This window comes from Pseudorasbora parva, chromosome 1 (genome assembly GCF_024679245.1).
Source record: "Pseudorasbora parva isolate DD20220531a chromosome 1, ASM2467924v1, whole genome shotgun sequence".
Taxonomy (NCBI): domain Eukaryota; kingdom Metazoa; phylum Chordata; class Actinopteri; order Cypriniformes; family Gobionidae; genus Pseudorasbora; species Pseudorasbora parva.
Genome location: NC_090172.1, coordinates 60,704,351 through 60,723,925, shown reverse-complemented (window position 1 = coordinate 60,723,925; position 19,575 = coordinate 60,704,351). Strand labels below are relative to the sequence as shown.

The 19,575-nt window shown below is 42.3% G+C and overlaps 1 protein-coding gene and 1 long non-coding RNA gene across 2 annotated transcripts; both read right to left on the bottom strand.

Moving 5' to 3' along the window:
- Positions 1–6,717: 6,717 nt before the first annotated feature.
- On the bottom strand, positions 6,718–14,845 carry LOC137087126 (uncharacterized). Its single transcript, XR_010907529.1, has 3 exons — positions 14,653–14,845; positions 14,510–14,547; positions 6,718–6,943 (listed from the first exon to the last, which is right to left on the bottom strand). It is a non-coding gene; the product is annotated as an uncharacterized lncRNA (long non-coding RNA).
- Positions 14,846–16,920: 2,075 nt separating this feature from the next.
- On the bottom strand, positions 16,921–19,365 carry LOC137087110 (serine/threonine-protein kinase pim-1-like). The gene is made up of 7 exons (XM_067452043.1): positions 19,357–19,365; positions 18,887–18,981; positions 18,578–18,625; positions 18,040–18,418; positions 17,755–17,934; positions 17,540–17,628; positions 16,921–17,280 (listed from the first exon to the last, which is right to left on the bottom strand). The coding sequence occupies exons 1-7, from the start codon at positions 19,358–19,360 to the stop codon at positions 17,275–17,277; spliced, it is 801 nt and encodes a 266-aa protein (XP_067308144.1). The 5' UTR covers positions 19,361–19,365; the 3' UTR covers positions 16,921–17,274.
- Between the last annotated feature and the right edge of the window lie 210 nt (positions 19,366–19,575).

Genomic DNA, 19,575 nt, shown 5'->3' with positions numbered 1-19,575 from the left:
AGTCCAATTTAGCGTTGACTTTCGTGACTATCAACATTTCAGTATCTATTGCCAATACATCATTTTACAGGAAAAGTCACGAAAAAAGATGTTGTCGAGTGATGGCTCTATGTAATGCTCTGTTTTTGCCTTATCTGGAAGAGTCATGGATATTAATGTTGAGCTCTGCTCTGATTGGCTTATTTCAGCAGCTCACAGCAGTTCAGTGTTACAACGTTTTGCTCTTTTAGCGGTCTTTTCCGTCTTTCTCCCGAACGAAAGAGTTGTGCTGTGTTCTATGCTGCAGATAAGTTGTTAGCATTTGAGAATAATCCACACACATAAATACACAATGTTTAAGCTCTTTATTTTATTCATTTTGGCACTTACAAATGTAAGATCATATATACTCAACATATATTGTGAATGTTATTTTTGTTGGCAGTGTCACTAACGTGAGCTGAAATGTCTATATATGTCGTGATGGCCTGTCTATATAAAAATACATTTTCTATGCAGGTATGCATTGATGAACCATATTTTTGTATTTTTAAGTTATATTGTTGTTTCATGTGTATAAGGTTCTGTTCATGGAGTTACTGTGTTTTCTCCATCCGTGTTTTGTGTTAGCTTTGTCCTCCTTATCCTTTCGTTTGTCGGTCCTTGTCTTTGTCCTTTTCCGTCTTTCTCCCGAACGAAAGAGTGTCACTAACGTGAGCTGAAGCTGTCGTGACGGCCTGTCTATATAAAAATACATTTTCTATGCAGACCCAATCCGACGTTCTCCTGTCATTCTTCACTGATTTTCAACACAACGCAGACTACAAGAAGCATACGGTTACACTGGTGACGTGACCCATTCGACTGTTCAGCGGCTGCTGAACTCCCGAGGTTGCTGCACGGAGAGACGACGTCGGATTTCACCGCTTTCCAGTTTCGGCGAGGTGACGCGCGGACTGATGCACGGAGAGACGATGTCGGATTTCACCGCTTTCCAGTTTCGGCGAGATGACGCGCGGACTGCTGCACGACGTCGGATCTCACCGCTTTCCAGTTTCGGCGAGGTGACGCGCGGACTGATGCACGGAGATTAGACGACGTCAGACTTTGCTGTTTTACTGCTTCACCGAGGAGACGCATGATCTAAGATTACGGTATCTTTGAATCAGCGAGATTAAGACATAGCAAGCAAATATTGATTTGATAGCGTATTAAATGTTTTAAGTAATTCGTCAAATTGATAGATATGTAAAATCAAAAGGGTTGAATCATTTATTCAGCTGTGAAAGATTTTTTTTATTTTTTTTTTATTTTTCTGGGGGGTATGGTAATCAATGATGCACTCAAACAATGATACCAGTAATTTTGGTGGCTTCCATTTTGGGAGAGGCAGAGGCGTTTTACCATTTACTGGTCCATGTACTCCCGGGAAGATGAATAGCATTGATTCTGATGGTAACAGAGTACATTTTTCTACTCCAATGTCTCATAACATACCACCACTTGAAATGAGCTTCTCAGAATCAACTGTAGCACTATCTAATGAACAGGTAAAACAATTGAGCTCTGATATCAGTCAGTCGATTAAAGCCAGCTTGTTTCCTAACAGTCAGCTACCTACATCCACCTTGTTCCTTGACTGTCAGAGGTGCTCACAAGTGAATCAGTGTGGGACCACCATCATTGATGGTTCAAAAATGAATCTTGTACTGAAAGGTGGTAGAGAGCCACCATACTTTCGTGGTGACAGCTCAGATAAGTGTTCAATCTTTGAATGGGAAGATTTGATGAGAGCTTACCTTGAAAAAGGGAATTATTCTGATCAAGAGCGCATTGATGAAATCATAAACAAGTTGATGGGCCGGGCAAGAGATGTCATTCAGATATGGCTGCGCAATAGTGCTTCAGTCTCTAGGACTGGTGATGTAGATATGGTGTTTCGTATCCTCAAACAGCACTTCGGGGGTGTGATATCTACAGGTCTCCCCCTAGCTGACTTTTATGCAACCAAGCCATACCATAACGAAGGCCCTTTTGATTATTGGATCAGATTAAACAAAGCTGCTGACCTAGCTGAACAGCATCTTAAAAGTGAGGGCAGAACATTGGAAAATCGTGGCATGGAGCTTGCAGTTATGTTCATACGTAATTGTCCTGATAAAGGTCTTTCCATGATGTTCTTGAGCAAACCACAGCGCGAGTGGACAGCTGCAGAGGTCCAAGACCGTTTGGATGAATTCGTAAGAGACCGCAAAGTGTACGAGTGTCAGCTCTCACAACAAACAGCTAGTGCGGTCAGTACTGATGTGAGTGGTACACCACCTTGTAGAACCCAAGTGGTTAGGGCTTCAGGGGGTGCATTTGAGCCTGATCATTCAACATGTGAAAGTGACACAATGGATAGAATACTAAACATGCTAGAGAAAGCATTGACATGTAACGCACAGTCCTCCAAAGCAGTTGCGCATCGCAGACAGATTATTAAGAGACCACAGGTGTGTAAAGTTTGTCAAAGTATTGACCACAGTACAATTGCTCACTGTAGATTACAAAAATTGTGTTTCACTTGCTACCTTCCTGGACATACACGTGACACATGTGAGATGTCTGCGTCACAGGTTAGGCCAAACAGCTCGACTGCTGCTGTCGATGGTCACAGTCAGAGGCCCTCTCAGGGAAACTATTGAGCCTCCATCTGGAGGAGGGCGGTGGTAGGCACATAAGTTCAACCTCCTTTGATAGTCATGACATTGAGTCTGTATATGCTTTCTTTTGTGAAAATATCTCAAAGTCCAGCAAAGTAATCATGCAAAACACCATGAGAACTGCTCAGAGTGAAAGTTTGTTCTACACTAATATTTTAGTGCAGGATAAAGTTGAGTTGAAAGGAATGATGGATACTGGTTCGATGGCAACTACCGTCAGTGCTGACATGATACCTATGTTAAAACAAGCAGGTGTGATGAGAGAAGACATGCTGACCCCTGCAGACATTGTTTTAGTGGGTTGTGGGGGTAAACAAACCAGCCCTTTAGGACTATGCGATTTGAAACTTGAGGTTTATGGGTACAAGTTTTTAGTCCCAGTCCTGTTTGTTGAAGGACAGATTGATCCAATTGTTATGGGTACAAATGTTCTTAAGCCACTTATATGACATTTCAAGTCAAATGATGGATTTTGGCGTGTTGTGAGTAAACCTGATGCACCAGGCCAGAGTGACAGTAGCCAGTTTCTTCGTCTGCTGTCTAGCTTAGAGAGATGGCGAGGGGAGTACATCCCAGACAAGGTCGGAACTTTGAAGTTGAAAAGTGCTGTAACCCTTCAGCCTATGACGGAACATTTAGTGTGGGGTCGTTTGCCAACAGGTGCTGTGCTATCAGCTGGCAGCACAGTACTTGTTGAGCCATGTGCATCACCATGTGTGAACAAACAGATAATGGTTGGGCGAATAGTTTCTCCGCTGTGGGGAGATGGGTGGCTACCCATGAAGATTATCAACCCCACTACTGCAGAAATTACTCTACGCAGAAACTCAAAAATTGCAGATGTTTTCCCCTGCGTTGCCTTAGAGGACTTTGATCAGTTGTCCGACATTTTGACCGTTCACCAAAATGTGGGGAAAGTGCAAAGTAATAGTTCCTGTGGGAGCCTTACTGCCAGAAGCGTGTGCAGTGACATCTGTGATGTGAATGATAAGTTGGAAAGGCTAGGGCTTAGCTCCATTCCAATTGGTGGCTGCGAGGTTTCCTTACAGTGCAAAGAGAAACTTGTCGATTTGATTGGGGCTTACGAAACGGTCTTCTCGAGGCATCATCTAGATTGTGGGGAGGCGCGGGAGTTCTGCCATCGTATTAGACTAACGGATGACCGACCATTTAGGTTACCAGATCGCAGAATATCGCCTGCTCATTATCACAAATTGAAAGAGACTTTGGATGAGATGGAGGCAAAAGACATCATTCATAAATCCTGTAGTGAATTTGCCTCTCCCTTGGTTCTCGTGTGGAAAAAGAACGGCGATCTACGAATCTGCACAGATTTCAGATGGCTTAATGCCCGAACTGTTAAAGACGCCCACCCGCTTCCACATCAGAGTGATGTCCTGGCTGCGTTGGGGGGAAACATGTTTTTTAGCACCATGGACTTGACAGCTGGCTATTACAACATATCCCTCCATGAACTTGACAGGAAGTATACTGCATTTTCATCACCGTTAGGTCTGCACGAATACAATCGTCTTCCACAAGGGCTGTGTAATAGCCCTGCCACGTTTATGCGTATGATGCTTACCATATTTGGTGACCAGAACTTTTTAAGTCTTCTGTGTTACCTGGACGATTTGTTAGTGTTCGCCAAGTCTGAAGAGTTGAGCTTAGCCCGATTGGAAATGGTATTTCAACGCCTGAAAGAGCATAACTTGAAACTTTCACCTTCAAAATGTCAGTTTTTGAGGCGCTCAGTTAAATTTCTGGGTCATGTAATTTCACAGCATGGAATTTCGAGGGATCCAGATAAAGTGGAAGCTATAGTCAAGGTGGGAGAGGCTGATTTGATGGAGTTAGATGGTGTCACTCCATCGCCTTCCAAAATACGGTCCTTTTTAGGGAAGGTAATCTACTACCAGCATTTCAGTGAAAATTGTTCTGTACTGGCCAAACCCTTGTTTGCTCTGACTGGTGGTCAGAAAAGGCCTCGTAATTCAAAAAGTAGAAAAAGGCCTTTGCTGGCCCGCAAACTTGGCCCAGATGATTGGACTCAGGAGTGTAAACAGGCGTTTCAAAATTTTAAGGCAGCACTCGTTGAGGAAGTACTCTTGGTTCACCCTGACTTTAGTAGGCCGTTCATTTTATCTGTTGATGCGTCTACAGCTGGACTTGGTGCAGTATTGTCGCAAATTCATCACAACAGTGACAAAGCCCAACCAATAGCTTTTGCCAGCAAATCTCTAAATCATGCTCAGGCAAAATACCCCGCACATCGCCTTGAATTTTTTGCGATGAAATGGGCAATTTGTAACAAATTCAGCCATTGGTTGCGTGGTCACAGGTTCACTGTGTGGACCGACAACAACCCTTTGAAGTACATACTGACCAAGCCCAGGTTGGATGCTTGCGAGCAGCGCTGGGTGGCGCAGTTGGCATCATTTGACTTCGACATGCAGTATATTCCAGGCACTAAAAATGTCGTGGCTGATGCCCTCAGCAGAGAGCCTTTTGTACAGTCAAAAATTTTGCACAGATTAACTAGGGCTCCTTATTCCAACCTTCTTGAGCAGGCGGCCAATTTTAAAACGGATGAAGTTCAGAATATGTTTCGGCTTTCGGCGGAGCTTCCTGAGTTGAGGGGTGTGAATGCTCAGATTGAGACTGGAGACACTACCGTGAAAGTTGTGTATACGGCAGGGAGTGTACATGTACGCAGTGATGAGATTTCAGCTGTCATGCGAGCACATCAGCATTGGGAAGATGCAGGTACTATAAGAGCTATTTCACATGTGCAGTACTTAGAATCTCTTGTCGCAATGGGGCAGAACCCGGTGCCCGTTTTCAGTCATGATGAACTCCTTACCAAACAAGTCAATGATGCCGTTGTGGGTCGGGTCAAGTTTTTTATTGACCGTGGTCGTCGGCCCTCTAGATGCGAAAAAGTTCAGGAATCACGTGGGACATTAAGGATATTGAGACAGTGGGGTAAACTGACTACACGCCTGGGGATAGTGTATCGTGTGTCCAAGCTCCCAGTGACAAAACAGAAGGCTTACCAATATGTTGTACCTGAAGCGCTTAGAATGGCAGTTTTGAAAGGCGTCCATGATGATGCGGGCCATCAGGGTCAGCAGCGTTCATTGGGGTTGGCCAGACAGAGGTTTTATTGGGATAAAATGGAGAAAGATGTCAAGGATTACGTCCACAACTGTAAGAGATGCATTGTGAGCAAAGCTCCTGAACCAGAGGCTAGGGCCCCATTAGTTTCCATTACCACTTCGTCGCCACTTGAACTAGTCTGTATAGACTTTTGGTCAGCTGAAGATCACAACAAGTCTGTTGACGTTTTAGTAGTCACTGACCATTTTACGAAGTTGGCGTGTGCATATCCGTGTCCTAATCAATCTGCGAAGACAGTGGCACGGGTTCTTTGGAACAACTTCTTTTGCGTGTATGGTTTCCCTGTTAGTATTCACTCTGACCAGGGTGCCAATTTTGAGAGTTTATTGATTGCGGAGCTGTGTCAGTTGGCTGGTATTGACAAATCGCACACCACACCATACCACCCAATGGGCAATGGTCAGGTGGAAAGAATGAACCGAACTCTTGGTAACATGATCCGTGCATTGCCCCCCAGATCTAAAGCCAGATGGCCGCAAATGTTGAACACCTTGACTTTTGCATATAATTGTACAGTTCATGAAACAACGGGTTTTTCGCTTTCTTTCTCATGTACGGCCGTACTCCGAGACTACCTGTTGACCTTATGTTTGAACCCATACTTTTGAGTAGAGAAACAGTTGACATTGACAAGTATGTGCAGTCACTCAAGCGAGACCTCTGCAAAGCTATGAAGCTTGCACAGTCAGAAAAACAACAACACAAACAAGCAGAAATGTACAACAAAAGAAGTAAGGGACAGTTGACAGTTGACATTGGCCAAAGAGTTTTATTGGCCAACAAAGGCGAAAGAGGTAAAAAGAAACTGGCAGATCGTTGGGAGAGCACAGTTTATGTAGAGATTGACAAAAATTCTGTGTTGAACACATACAAACTCAGAAGCCCTTCGGGTATTGTTAAAACTGTTCATAGGAATTTGATTATGCCGGTTGACTTTCTGCCATTGCTTGAATCAGATGCTGTCGAGGAACAGTTATCCAGTTTGAGTGGTGATGAACCTGAGGACTCTAGTTTTGAGCAGCTTGCAGAAGAAAGGACTACTCAGTGGGTTGCTGACCTCTCTAGCAGCTCTGGTGGTTCTGTAGCAAACAGAGATGAATTGGATGAGCAGAATGTGATGTGTGAGGAAACTGCTCAGGCAAGTGATGGTGTGGAAGTTGAAGGGGAGTTGGTGACATCTGCTAACAGTGAGTGTGAGGTTACTTTTGCTGGTGCTGATTTCCATGTGGGCTATGATAACCGTGGTTGTGACCCCTCTGAATACACAAATGGGAATCAGGATGATTCTGCCTCAGGTGTCAATTTGAGTGGGGAGTATGTCACTGAAGTTATGGCAGTTCACGAATATAGCACGGTTAATGAGACTTCTCCTACTGTACAACCATCTACCTCTGAAAAGACGGAGTTGTCAGGGAAAGAACCTGATCAGAGTGAGGGTTATCGTACTAGACATGGCAGACTCGTAAAGCCGTTAAATAGGCTCATTCAGACTATGTCTTGTCAATTTGTTAAGAATCTCTTTGGGTAAACCAAAATGATACTATGAGTTACTTATTCTTGTATAACTTTTTGTTTGTTTGTTTTTGGTTCTGTTGTTGTTAATATACTATCTATTGATACAATTTCTGTGTTATATTTTCGTAAAGAGAAAAGAATATGTAATTGTGTGTAGTCTGTTAAGACTGGTAAAGCCGTTAAATAGGCTCATTCAGACTATGTCTCACCTATTTGTTGTGAATTTCGTTTGGAGAAAACGAAATTAGTTGATACAGAGTTTGGGCGTTACTTCTTTTTTTTCCTCTTTTTTTTCCTTTTTCTTATTACTTCATGTATTTCGCACTTTGAATTTCTTTATAAGGAGTAATGCACTTTTGTGTGTAGTCTATTAAGATAGACAATTATGCAAACTTGGATGTAATCTGTCGATAGGATGTATATATGGCATGTCTTCCTATGGTTGGGTAAAGGCTAACCTTTGCCTTTCCTAGTCCTTCAATGGACAGCAATAATGTTGGTAGACTTTCTTCAGTCTATGTTTGGGGGTTACACCTGATTGCTAAGTAATCTCATTGTGGAGTTGAGTATTTTGTGCATGATTTTGTTTATTTTATTTTGTTTCTTTTTGATGATAAATTAATCTTTTGTATGCTATTCATGGTGTTACGCAAAATCTAGTGAAATCAGTGGGGGTGAGTGTAACGAGGTTGAAATGGTTTTATTTCACAAGATTTTCCTGTTAATATACATTTAATTCTGTTCTACAATTGTTTTAACCAAGTTTCTAAAAATACATAAAAAGGGTCTGTAAGGAGGCAATGGTTCAATTTTTTATTTTAGGGCATCTTTAAACTTTACGTGACTTTACAGACTGCGGACAACTACAGAAAAGACAAGCAGATGGATCAAACAACTGGATTCGAAACTTGGATTCAAATAGATTTTGTGCCAATATGTTGAATCATGTGGGGTAAAACCATCCAAATATTGTATTGTTACATATTTCATAGACAACTAATCAATGAAATATTTTAATTGTCATACACCCTCATCTTTTCAAGCGACACCCACACACAACTTTAAATTAATTTGTAAGTCTTGTTTTACTATTTGTACTCGAATGAAGCGGTATAAAAGTTTTTGACTTTTTATTTTTCTTTCTTTTTTTGTGTGTATATTCTGCACAATTAGATTTTTTTAAACAAAAATATTGTATGACTTCAGAAGACTTGGAATGCAACATTAGTTAAAGGACAACTCCGGTGAATTTTTAAGTTTATCTTGATCGTTATATCTTTGTAAGTACAGTCTATATATAAAAAAAAACGAACCGGACTGGTGCTTGCAACGCAGAGTTATTACAGTTAATGCCCAGAGCCCCCCCTCAGCTAAAGCGGCAGCATTGGGGGCATGGACGTGTCTTTGTGCCTCTTAACAGACACAAAATGCAATTAAAATGTCTTTCCAACATGAACAGGGCCCTCACATGAAAACGAGATGCGTTTAGCCACTTAGCCATTGTTTAAATTCACCTGTTTTAGCCGGCTAGCTGTGTCTCGCGCTGAAGTCCCGTGGGAACGCAGCGGTAGCCGGAAAGTCGAGAAGAGCATCATGTTTATGAAGAGGCTCGCTCGTCGGTCCTCAGTATTGAACGTGTCCGAGAGAAACTGTTTTCGATTCTGTAACGTTACTGCTGATCCTGAGGAGAGGACCGCTGCTCATTCAGTTACTCGCTCATGCTCAGTATCAGCTGCTCGTGAGTTCATCAGATCTCTCGGCAAAACATGACTCAGTTCAGTGAACGGTTGGAGATGCAAAATATAATTCAAGACATTAGTTTATTTATATTCGGAGGGACTGTCACTCATGTCAGAAAGTGAGTAACTAAAATAACGTGTGTGGTCAGCGCTGATTTGAGACGCGAACCGTTGAGCACGATTCAGTCCGATTTGGTGAACTGGTTCGCCCGGTTCACTAAAAAGAACCGGTTCAAAAGTACGAATCGTTCGTGACCAGACATCACTACAGTGATGATCTAATCGGGCTCACGAGTGAAGAAGAAATGGTTCGAGTTTGTGCCTTTCTGAATTGTAAAAATTTGCAGCGAACAATTGACTAACTTATATCCCTCTATGGTACGCAATATGATTTCAATGAGGAAAAAAATATTTGTGGTGTTTTTCCTGCTTAAAATAGGACACTTTAACAATAGCAATAAAAAAATTCATAATTTTTATTTTTATTTATTTTTTAAAAGTTTGTTGCCTCAAGGCAACATTGTACCACAATGGACAAATTTAAACTTTTTACGTTTTCATGTAGAAAAAATAAATATATTTATTGAAAAAATCAATTTCTTTAACCAGAGACCTGAACAAACACATTTATCCAGTTTATAATGTATTACAAATTTCATATTTAATAAAAAGCAACATTTCAAATTCAGCTGTTGCGCTCAGGCAACATTGTACCATCGTGGAACACAAGTATTACCAAACCATTACATCAAGCCATCCCATCAAGTTATTACATCAAGTTATCACTAGGGCTGTACTAGAATAATCGAATATTCGAATATTCGTTCGGTGAGGTGGCATTCGATTTTCAGTTTTGAGATTTGAATATTCTTTTCTTTTTTTTTTACACGTACTTCCGTCGCGGACTCATTCTCACTCATGCTTGAACCACCCATTGGCGAACGTAGTGATTTATTTAATCTCATACTTAATAGGTACAAAATGCCCAAGACCTCAGCTGTTTGGGAGCACTTTAAATTAAGTGAGGATGACAAGACAAAGGTAGTGTGTCTAATATGCGATTTGAAACTGGCCTACCACAGCACCACAAGTTTGAAAAATCACCTGAGTTCTGTTAGTAGCACGCGGCAAAAAAAAAAAACACAAAAAAATTGCTTTTATGCGCTTAATTTGCTATGATAAATAGGCTAATTGCAAATACGACACTATTTAAAAACATACAGCAGCACAGGCTAATAATAATTTGTTTCTAGGTACATCCACAGGTATCGCAGCCATCAACATGCTCAACAAAACCCAAACCTTCACAGCAGATCCTGGAATTCCGAAAACCGTTAACAGAGAAAAGAAAGAGAGAGATAACAGATGCCATAGTAGTGTTTGTCGCTATGGATATGAGGCCCGTTAATGTTGTTGAATTAATGAAGATAATGGAGCCAGACTACACTACACTGTGTTTTGTATCACTTGTGCGCTGTCCGTTTTCAGAGCATAAACCTGCCCGTGTAATGCGTACCGGAAACTGTTCTATTTAAAAGATTATTAAATGTTTATTAATATTTAAAGAATGTGTGCCACCTGATCATATTGTACCAAATGCAACACTGCACTCCACTGGGTCTGCCGCAAAACATTTACGATGCCGAAGAGTGAAACGTGAAGTCGTGAAAGATGATACAAATGCAAACCGACACTATTATTATATATTTAGCCCCACCCACCGAAGCTTCGAATATTCGATATTGATTGCCACCTAAGCTTCGAAGCTCAAAAAATGGCATTCGAAACAGCCCTAGTTATCACATCAAGTTATCATATCATGTCATAACCATCTTCATCCTCATTTCCATCTTCGATCTCACCCTCACTCTCTCCCTGCCGGATTGTCACTTTGGCCTCATCTTCCTCATCACATGACACCTCATCCTCATCAGTTGTGTTTTATACCTTTTTTGAGTGCTATAGAAAATGTGCAGATCATAATATATGCAGTTATAGTATGTGTATTACTATTTTTATACATGCATTACAATATTGTGCAAAAATGCAGATATATTTAGATAATTCTAACTCTTTTCCTTACAAATATGCTGTATTTGTATCAAACCTAGTGTATCTGCTATGGCCTTACGCAATTCCATTATGGTACAATGTTGCCTTGAGGCAACACACAGTTTTTTTGTTTTTTACTCTAAAACATTTGATGATATATAATGTAAAGTTCTTGAAAATAATTTTTTACTAACCAGTGAAGGTGACTAATATTTTTGTGGGTGATTATCTGGACAGGGAATTAGTGAAAAATGCCGTTTTCATTGGAGAAAATATGGAACCATGTGACCTGTGCACATGACTGAAGCAGGACACAAAATGGACCCCTGTGGGTCATGTGACCCATTTTTTTACACTTTCATTGATTAGTATTTGAGTTCTTCGTCCCGGGGATAGGTTTGAACAATACATCGGTGTTTCATTTGATTAAGAATAATCTAAAATAGACTATGTTGCCTCGAGGCAACACCGTACCATAGAGGGATAAAGGCACAACACAGCCGGGCCGGTTGAAGAAAAATGCCATTCCATTGTTAAAGACGGTAAACTTTATTTATCCTTCCATTTGGGCACACACGGCTTGAGGAAAGATGTGCAGTAGCCTAATAAAATAATCGTGCTTTACACACACAACGCTCTTCCCAACTGGACTGACTATTTTCCGGCTACCGCTGAGTTCCCACGGGACTTCAGCGCGAGACACAACTAGCCGGCTAAAACAGGTGAATTTAAACAATGGCTAAGTGACTAAACGCATCTCGTTGTCGTGTGAGGGCCCTGTTCATGTTGGACAGACATTTTAATTGCATTTTGTGTCTGTTAAGAGGCACAAAGACACCCGTTACGTCCATGCCCCCAAAGCTGCCGTTTTAGCTGAGGGAATTAACTGTAATAACTCTGCATTGCAAGCACCAATCTGGTTCGTTTTTTTCTATAGACTGTACTCACAAAGATATAACGATCAAGATAAACTTAAAAATTTGCCGGAGTTGTCCTTTAATACTTCTATACTGTTTCTGATCCGTTTTTGCAATAAATAACAGTGACTGTACATTTATTTGCCTGTTATGTGTTTTATATTGTTGATTAGTGGGTAGGTTAAGGGTAGGAGTGAAGCTAGTTGCTCCGAAATATAAAAGTAGGCTATAAATATTCATAAAATCATGTCTACTTTTACTAATGCAAATAATTAAATGTGTGAATCCGTGTGTGGACCACGGATGCTGACTGTCCCACGGATTTTTGAGACCGTGAGACCAGGTTGCCCCCACAGTGACTCAATGATTATGTAGGGCAAGGTACCTAATACAGACAGAAAGACTAGTATGTTGATTTTTTTGGGGGGAAAAAACGAACCCAGTGGGAAGACACAGACCTTACTGGACCCGAATATCTCATATTCTACTATAAACTGCTCTTAACAAGTCAATAAACAAGCTGCGAAAAATAACTTTGTCTCAGCCTCCCTAACGTTATAGCTGTCGTCTCCCTCCTTGTACCTGATTGTGATGTTTAACAATATTCCTCTCTTGTTGTTCCAAGCATGCTTGATTCACTCATCATTTCATCTGTAAAAGTCTACTTTATGTAATGGTGACGGATTTACAGCAGGGCATTTCGACTCGAGTTAACCCGCATATAATAACTTTGCTCGTTCAGTGCCATGGCTGCTGACGTTAGCATTATTTATTTGCCATAATCTGCTGCGTCTGACTACCAAAACGTTAAAGTTTCGGCTGACTCTCAAACAAGACGGATCATTCCCATTATTTTTAAAGTCATAGCGGAAGGAGACTGCACTCGCGGGTTAGCTGGAGCAACCTGAAATATGAGCTTTTTTATGCAATTTGAGCGTTACAGAAAACATTTATGTGACAGTTCACCTGAGGTCTTGTTGCTGATTTGAAATATATTGTTGAGTACATTTACTGCGCGCATGCATTAAATCAGCCCACTTTCTAAACGGCTGAGCGAGCACGAAAGAGTTTTTTTTTGTTTTGTTATATTTCTAAATTTTATTTCCCGGCTTAACTTTTCTCATCCTAATTTAGCAATTTGCAAGTTATATAAAACACACAAGCTGTGCTGACTATCACGGCCAGGTGTTCTCCGAGTCCTATGGACGTATTACATAGGCTACAACGTTAAACAGACCCGGGACCCAAAGTAATAGATTGGGACCCGACTCGGACCCGGCTGACCATTTCAAATATAGACCCGAACCCGTCCGGGTCCCGGGTCGGATCCCAGGTCCACGGGTCTCTGTTGCCCCGTGAAGACCTCTACTTCCATCACTCAAGAAGAGAGCCAGGCGGGAGTGAAGCATTATTTTATTATTGTTGTATAAATGCACATTATGCCATCATGGTTTAAGCCAGTCAGTAATGCTCCATCCGACATACGTATGTGTATGAGGATATGACTTATGCTGCATTCATGTGCTCTTGGAATTATCGTAAATACGAGTTTCCTGGGTAAAAATTTCCCATTTCAAAGTTTGAATAGGATGAGCTCGTAATCACGACTTCAGATGTGGAAATATCAAATTTACGATAGCACGTGAAGGTGGCATTACTTAAACTCTTTTAAATACTTGTATAAAAGTTACAAAGCTCTTTACAAAGCTGCCGTCACTTTAAGGCCGAACGCACGGATCATATACACTGATACACATCTGATTTCTCCAAACTGTTTACGTTCACTTAAGACATAATCAACTTGGTTTATCTGAATACTCCCTTGTTGACCCTACAAGAGTGATTCCTCAAAGGCTTTCTGCAAAACCCCAAACACCTTTTAAAGAAGAAAATAAATAAATCATCCACTGACTTTCAAAGCTGCTACAGAAACGACTTTCGACTTTGTAGATCTTGACAGAAATGTAGTGGAGTAAAATGTATAATATTTGTCTTTCATATAGTGACGTTAAAGTCAGAAGTGACCAAGCCTGCTCCGCTCATACACAGATCAAACAGGTAATGTGTGTCGTCCTTGGCACATGACAATGCACAACTTGTTGCCATATTTACTGATCTAATTTGACACCAAATAGATTAACAATATGACAAACACTCAGACAAGCGGCTTCCTGAAGACAAAGAAGCTGATGACTGTAAAATGGAGATGCTACTCTACGTCACCTGACCTGATGATGGTACCATTATTGCTTTGGCCCTTTTAGCAGATATCATTATTTTTTGAATTTCTAACTGTTGTCCTTCTATGGAAAAGATATAGCTATGCTCAGAGCTTAACTATATATAAACATCATACCAAAAGCATAAAACAGCCTCCTGCAGATCATTATGAATAAGCATGAGGTACAGTATAAGAACTTACCATAAAGGAGAAGGCTCTGTCGTTCCTTATGTTGATCCCTAAATAAAGGGGTAGAAATAGTTTGTGAAAAACAGCCTCTAATGTGACATGTCCTGCATTATTTTCCTTAATTAATTCATAAACAAGTGAGTCTTTATATTTACCCGAACTTTACACCACACAAGGAAAGGTCAATAAGTCTCTTAAAATATCAGATAAGATGTAGAGAATATAATTTCAATTCATGCATATTTTTAAAACTTATTTTGTATTTTTTGCTGGTCCAGCGTAGGCTGCTGGTTTGCTGGTCCAGTATGGGGTGCTGGTTTGATGGTCCAGTATGGGCTGCTGGTTTGATGGTCCAGTATGGGCTGCTGGTTTGCTGGTCCAGTATGGGGTGCTGGTTTGCTGGTCCAGTATGGGGTGCTGGTTTGCTGGTCCAGTATGGGGTGCTGGTTTGCTGGTCCAGTATGGGGTGCTGGTTTGCTGGTCCAGTATGGGGTGCTGGTTTGCTGGTCCAGTATGGGGTGCTGGTTTGCTGGTCCAGTGTGGGGTGCTGGTTTGCTGGTCCAGTATGGGCTGCTGGTTTGCTGGTCCAGTATGGGCTGCTGGTTTGCTGGTCCAGTATGGAGTGCTGGTTTGCTGGTCCATTAGGGGGTGCTGGTTTGCTGGTCCAGTAGGGGCTGCTGGTTTGCTGGTCCAGTATGGGGTGCTGGTTTGCTGGTCCAGTATGGGGTGCTGGTTTGCTGGTCCGGTATGGGCTGCTGGTTTGCTAGTCCAGTAGGGGCTGCTGGTTTGCTGGTCCAGTATTGGGTGCTGGTTTGCTGGTCCAGTATGGGGTGCTGGATTGCTGGTCCAGTATGGGGTGCTGGTTTGCTGGTCCAGTAGGGGCTGCTGGTTTGCTGGTCCAGTATGGGGTGCTGGTTTGCTGGTCCAGTAGGGGCTGCTGGTTTGCTGGTCCAGTATGGGGTGCTGGTTTGCTGGTCCGGTATGGGCTGCTGGTTTGCTAGTCCAGTAGGGGCTGCTGGTTTGCTGGTCCAGTATTGGGTGCTGGTTTGCTGGTCCAGTATGGGGTGCTGGTTTGCTGGTCCAGTATGGGCTGCTGGTTTGCTGGTTCAGTATGGGGTGCTGGTTTGCTGGTCCAGTATGGGCTGCTGGTTTGCTGGTTCAGAATGGGGTGCTGGTTTGCTGGTCCAGTATGGGGTGCTGGTTTGCTGGTCCAGTATGGGGTGCTGGTTTGCTGGTCCAGTATGGGGTGCTGGTTTGCTGGTCCAGTATGGGGTGCTGGTTTGCTGGTCCAGTATGGGGTGCTGGATTGCTGGTCCAGTATGGGCTGCTGGTTTGCTGGTTCAGTATGGGGTGCTGGTTTGCTGGTCCAGTATGGGCTGCTGGTTTGCTGGTTCAGAATGGGGTGCTGGTTTGCTGGTCCAGTATGGGGTGCTGGTTTGCTGGTCCGGTATGGGCTGCTGGTTTGCTAGTCCAGTAGGGGCTGCTGGTTTGCTGGTCCAGTATTGGGTGCTGGTTTGCTGGTCCAGTATGGGGTGCTGGATTGCTGGTCCAGTATGGGGTGCTGGTTTGCTGGTCCAGTAGGGGCTGCTGGTTTGCTGGTCCAGTATGGGGTGCTGGTTTGCTGGTCCAGTAGGGGCTGCTGGTTTGCTGGTCCAGTATGGGGTGCTGGTTTGCTGGTCCGGTATGGGCTGCTGGTTTGCTAGTCCAGTAGGGGCTGCTGGTTTGCTGGTCCAGTATTGGGTGCTGGTTTGCTGGTCCAGTATGGGGTGCTGGTTTGCTGGTCCAGTATGGGCTGCTGGTTTGCTGGTTCAGTATGGGGTGCTGGTTTGCTGGTCCAGTATGGGCTGCTGGTTTGCTGGTTCAGAATGGGGTGCTGGTTTGCTGGTCCAGTATGGGGTGCTGGTTTGCTGGTCCAGTATGGGGTGCTGGTTTGCTGGTCCAGTATGGGGTGCTGGTTTGCTGGTCCAGTATGGGGTGCTGGTTTGCTGGTCCAGTATGGGGTGCTGGATTGCTGGTCCAGTATGGGCTGCTGGTTTGCTGGTTCAGTATGGGGTGCTGGTTTGCTGGTCCAGTATGGGCTGCTGGTTTGCTGGTTCAGAATGGGGTGCTGGTTTGCTGGTCCAGTATGGGGTGCTGGTTTGCTGGTCCAGTATGGGGTGCTGGTTTGCTGGTCCAGTATGGGGTGCTGGTTTGCTGGTCCAGTATGGGGTGCTGGTTTGCTGGTCCAGTATGGGGTGCTGGTTTGCTGGTCCAGTATGGCGTGCTGGTTTGCTGGTCCAGTAGGTGCTGCTGGTTTGCTGGTCCAGTAGGTGCTGCTGGTTTGCTGGTCCAGTGGGTGCTGCTGGTTTGCCTTTTTCATGCCTGAGTAAGAATATAAATTGTTTAAAAAGTCTGTGTGTGTGTGTGTGTGTGTGTATGTGGTATATGTTAGGCTGATGGTGTCAGACTGTCCAATAATCCTTAAGTTGTTATTCTCCACGTCATCAATCTGCAATAAAAACAGAAATCATGTTTAGTGTCTAAATACATGATACTGCATAGAAAATAAATGTGCAACAATGAGAAGCAACATTCTTAAAAAATTGAGATTTAAGAACAAGTTTAAGTTAAAAATGGGGTGCTGGTTTGCTGGTCCAGTATGGGGTGCTGGTTTGCTGGTCCAGTATGGGGTGCTGGTTTGCTGGTCCAGTATGGGGTGCTGGTGTGTGTATGTGTATGTGTGTGTGCTGTATGTTAGGCTGTTGGTGCCAGACCCATAATTCTTAAGTTGTTATTCTTCACATCTGAAATAAAAACAGAAATCAGGTTAATTGTCTAAATACATTACAAAAACTGCATAAAAAACAAATGTGCAATAAAGAGAGGTAATATTCTTACATTTGGACAGCTAAGAACATAGTTCAAAATATTTTATGAGGTGTACATATTCGGCACTACTTGTCATCTGTATGAGGATTGACTCGATGACAGTTGCAGCTCATAAAAAAGCTAAGTCTGATAAGTAAACCGAATCAAAAAGACTTCAAAGCTTGTAATTAATACCTTAAACCAGTTGTGGAGATTGACATTGTCCAGTTTAATCCGCTTCTCTGGGTCGAGCTTCAGACAACAGCAAATAAAATCGCAGCATTCTGTGGAGAAAGATGTCTGATTATTACCTTAAACTTCACAAACACCACTAGGCTCACATGTTCATTTTTTCTGCATCTAGAAGGTTTCCGAATTCAGATTGTCCTCTGCTCAAATTAAGATCTCACCTTGTGACAAGCCATCTCTGCTCCACATGTTTTCTTTGAGGAGCTTCTCCATGTCTCGGGTCTTGGGAAAATGCCCACACAGTATAACAAACAACAGTATGCCGAGTGACCACACTGTTGTTTGTTCCCCGTAGTACCTGCCCTTGATCCAATACTCTGGAGGGAAGAACTCTTCTGTGCCTGGAGAAAAATATTTTATTTGTAAGTTTTTACTAGAATATTTATTACCTTGCAAGAAATTATTTGATGCTAACAACATTTTTAACTTTGAGAAACCATAAATACCAGCAAAGGATGTGTAACCCGCAGAGGTAAGAAATTCGCCGCATCCGAAGTCTATTAATTTGACTTCAAGAGTGTCCGGGTTAATCAGCAGGTTTTCTAGCTTTATATCCCTGTGGAACACTCCAAGCTGGCAGCACGTCTGCACTGCAAATATTGTCTGCCACATGATAATACGGGCTAAATCCTCCTCATCCATGGTGCCCGTGTAGCTCTCTAAGAAGTCATCCAAGGACTGACAGGGCATGGGCCGCTCCATCACCATAATGTAGCAGTCAGCTTCATCCTGCCAGTCCAGAAGATGGATTATTTGAGGAACCCTGAGCTGATTTGCTCGAATATGTAGAGCAACCTCGAGTGGAACTGGTGTGGAATAGCGGTCCTAGAAAACACAGATATTATGAGGAGTAGAAGGATTTAGTCTAGTCCTGGACAAACTGTTGACAGGTAGTTTGTCTATTCAAAAACCAGTAAACATGAGATGTATGAAATTAAAAAGCAGTAACTGAGTGGAAAAAAAGAGAGAGCGCAGAGTACTTACAACACTGACAAATTCTGCATCCTCTTTAGACGCAAATTTCACCGCCACCTGATGAAAAAAACACACAGGATTTGCGTTAGAATTCATATGTTCAAAGTTTATATATTTCAGTCATTAAACCTGAATTCATGAAACACGTACAGTTTCATAAATAACACTTTAAACATGAAGAGCAGGTCTGACATGTCAAGTGCACTTAATAGCGAATATTAGACACACTAAGAGTGCTTGGATATGAGAGAGTCAGACAAGTATAATACAACATAAATTAGCTTCTAGATAGATATTGTAAGTAATGAAAATTGATACCTGAAGGTTATCTTTTAAACGAGTCGCTGCATGAACAGCTCCAAAGCCTCCTTGACCCAGTTTGATGCCAATTTCATAGCAGCAGGAATTTATGTCTGTTAAAAGAAAAAAAAGATGTTTTGACATGAAATGTGAAGCAGTGACACCAGCTACATTATCTAAAACCATTTCAACAAGATTTGTCTGATACATATATTAATTGAGTTACTAAATTGAATATTTGTGCTTTCATCACTACAGGACTATTTAAAAAACGACATTTTTTATGTAGTAGGCATTAAAAAAATAAGTATAAAATATACAACTTCACCCATACATAATAAATGAAATATTTAAAAAACACTTTTCCACCAACCTTAACCAAAGCATGTTTTAACGTCAATTTAAAGTATAAACCATTAAACCGCTGATAAAAGTGTGTGTGTGTGTGTGTGTGTTGGGTTATGTTAGGGTTTTGTTAACAAACTGACCCATAAGGGTTCCCTTTTTAGCCAGCAGTGGGCTCAACTGAGGTGCCACAATGTCCTCTAGTGCACTGTAAAAGACATCGTCATCACTCGAGTCCTCATCGTCGTCACTCGAGTCCTCATCGTCGTCACTCGAGTCCTCATCGTCGTCACTCGAGTCCTCATCGTCATCACTTGAGTCCTCATCGTCGTCACTCGAGTCCTCATCGTCGTCACTCGAGT

Excerpts from the sequence above, each read along its gene's own strand:
- LOC137087110 (XM_067452043.1), bottom strand. Across the intron at positions 18,626-18,886 it reads GTTTAAAAGATAACCTTCAG|GTGGCGGTGAAATTTGCGTC; the intron begins GTATCAATTTTC and ends TTTTTTCATCAG. Across the intron at positions 17,935-18,039 it reads GGGTTACACATCCTTTGCTG|GCACAGAAGAGTTCTTCCCT; the intron begins GTATTTATGGTT and ends ATTTTTCTCCAG.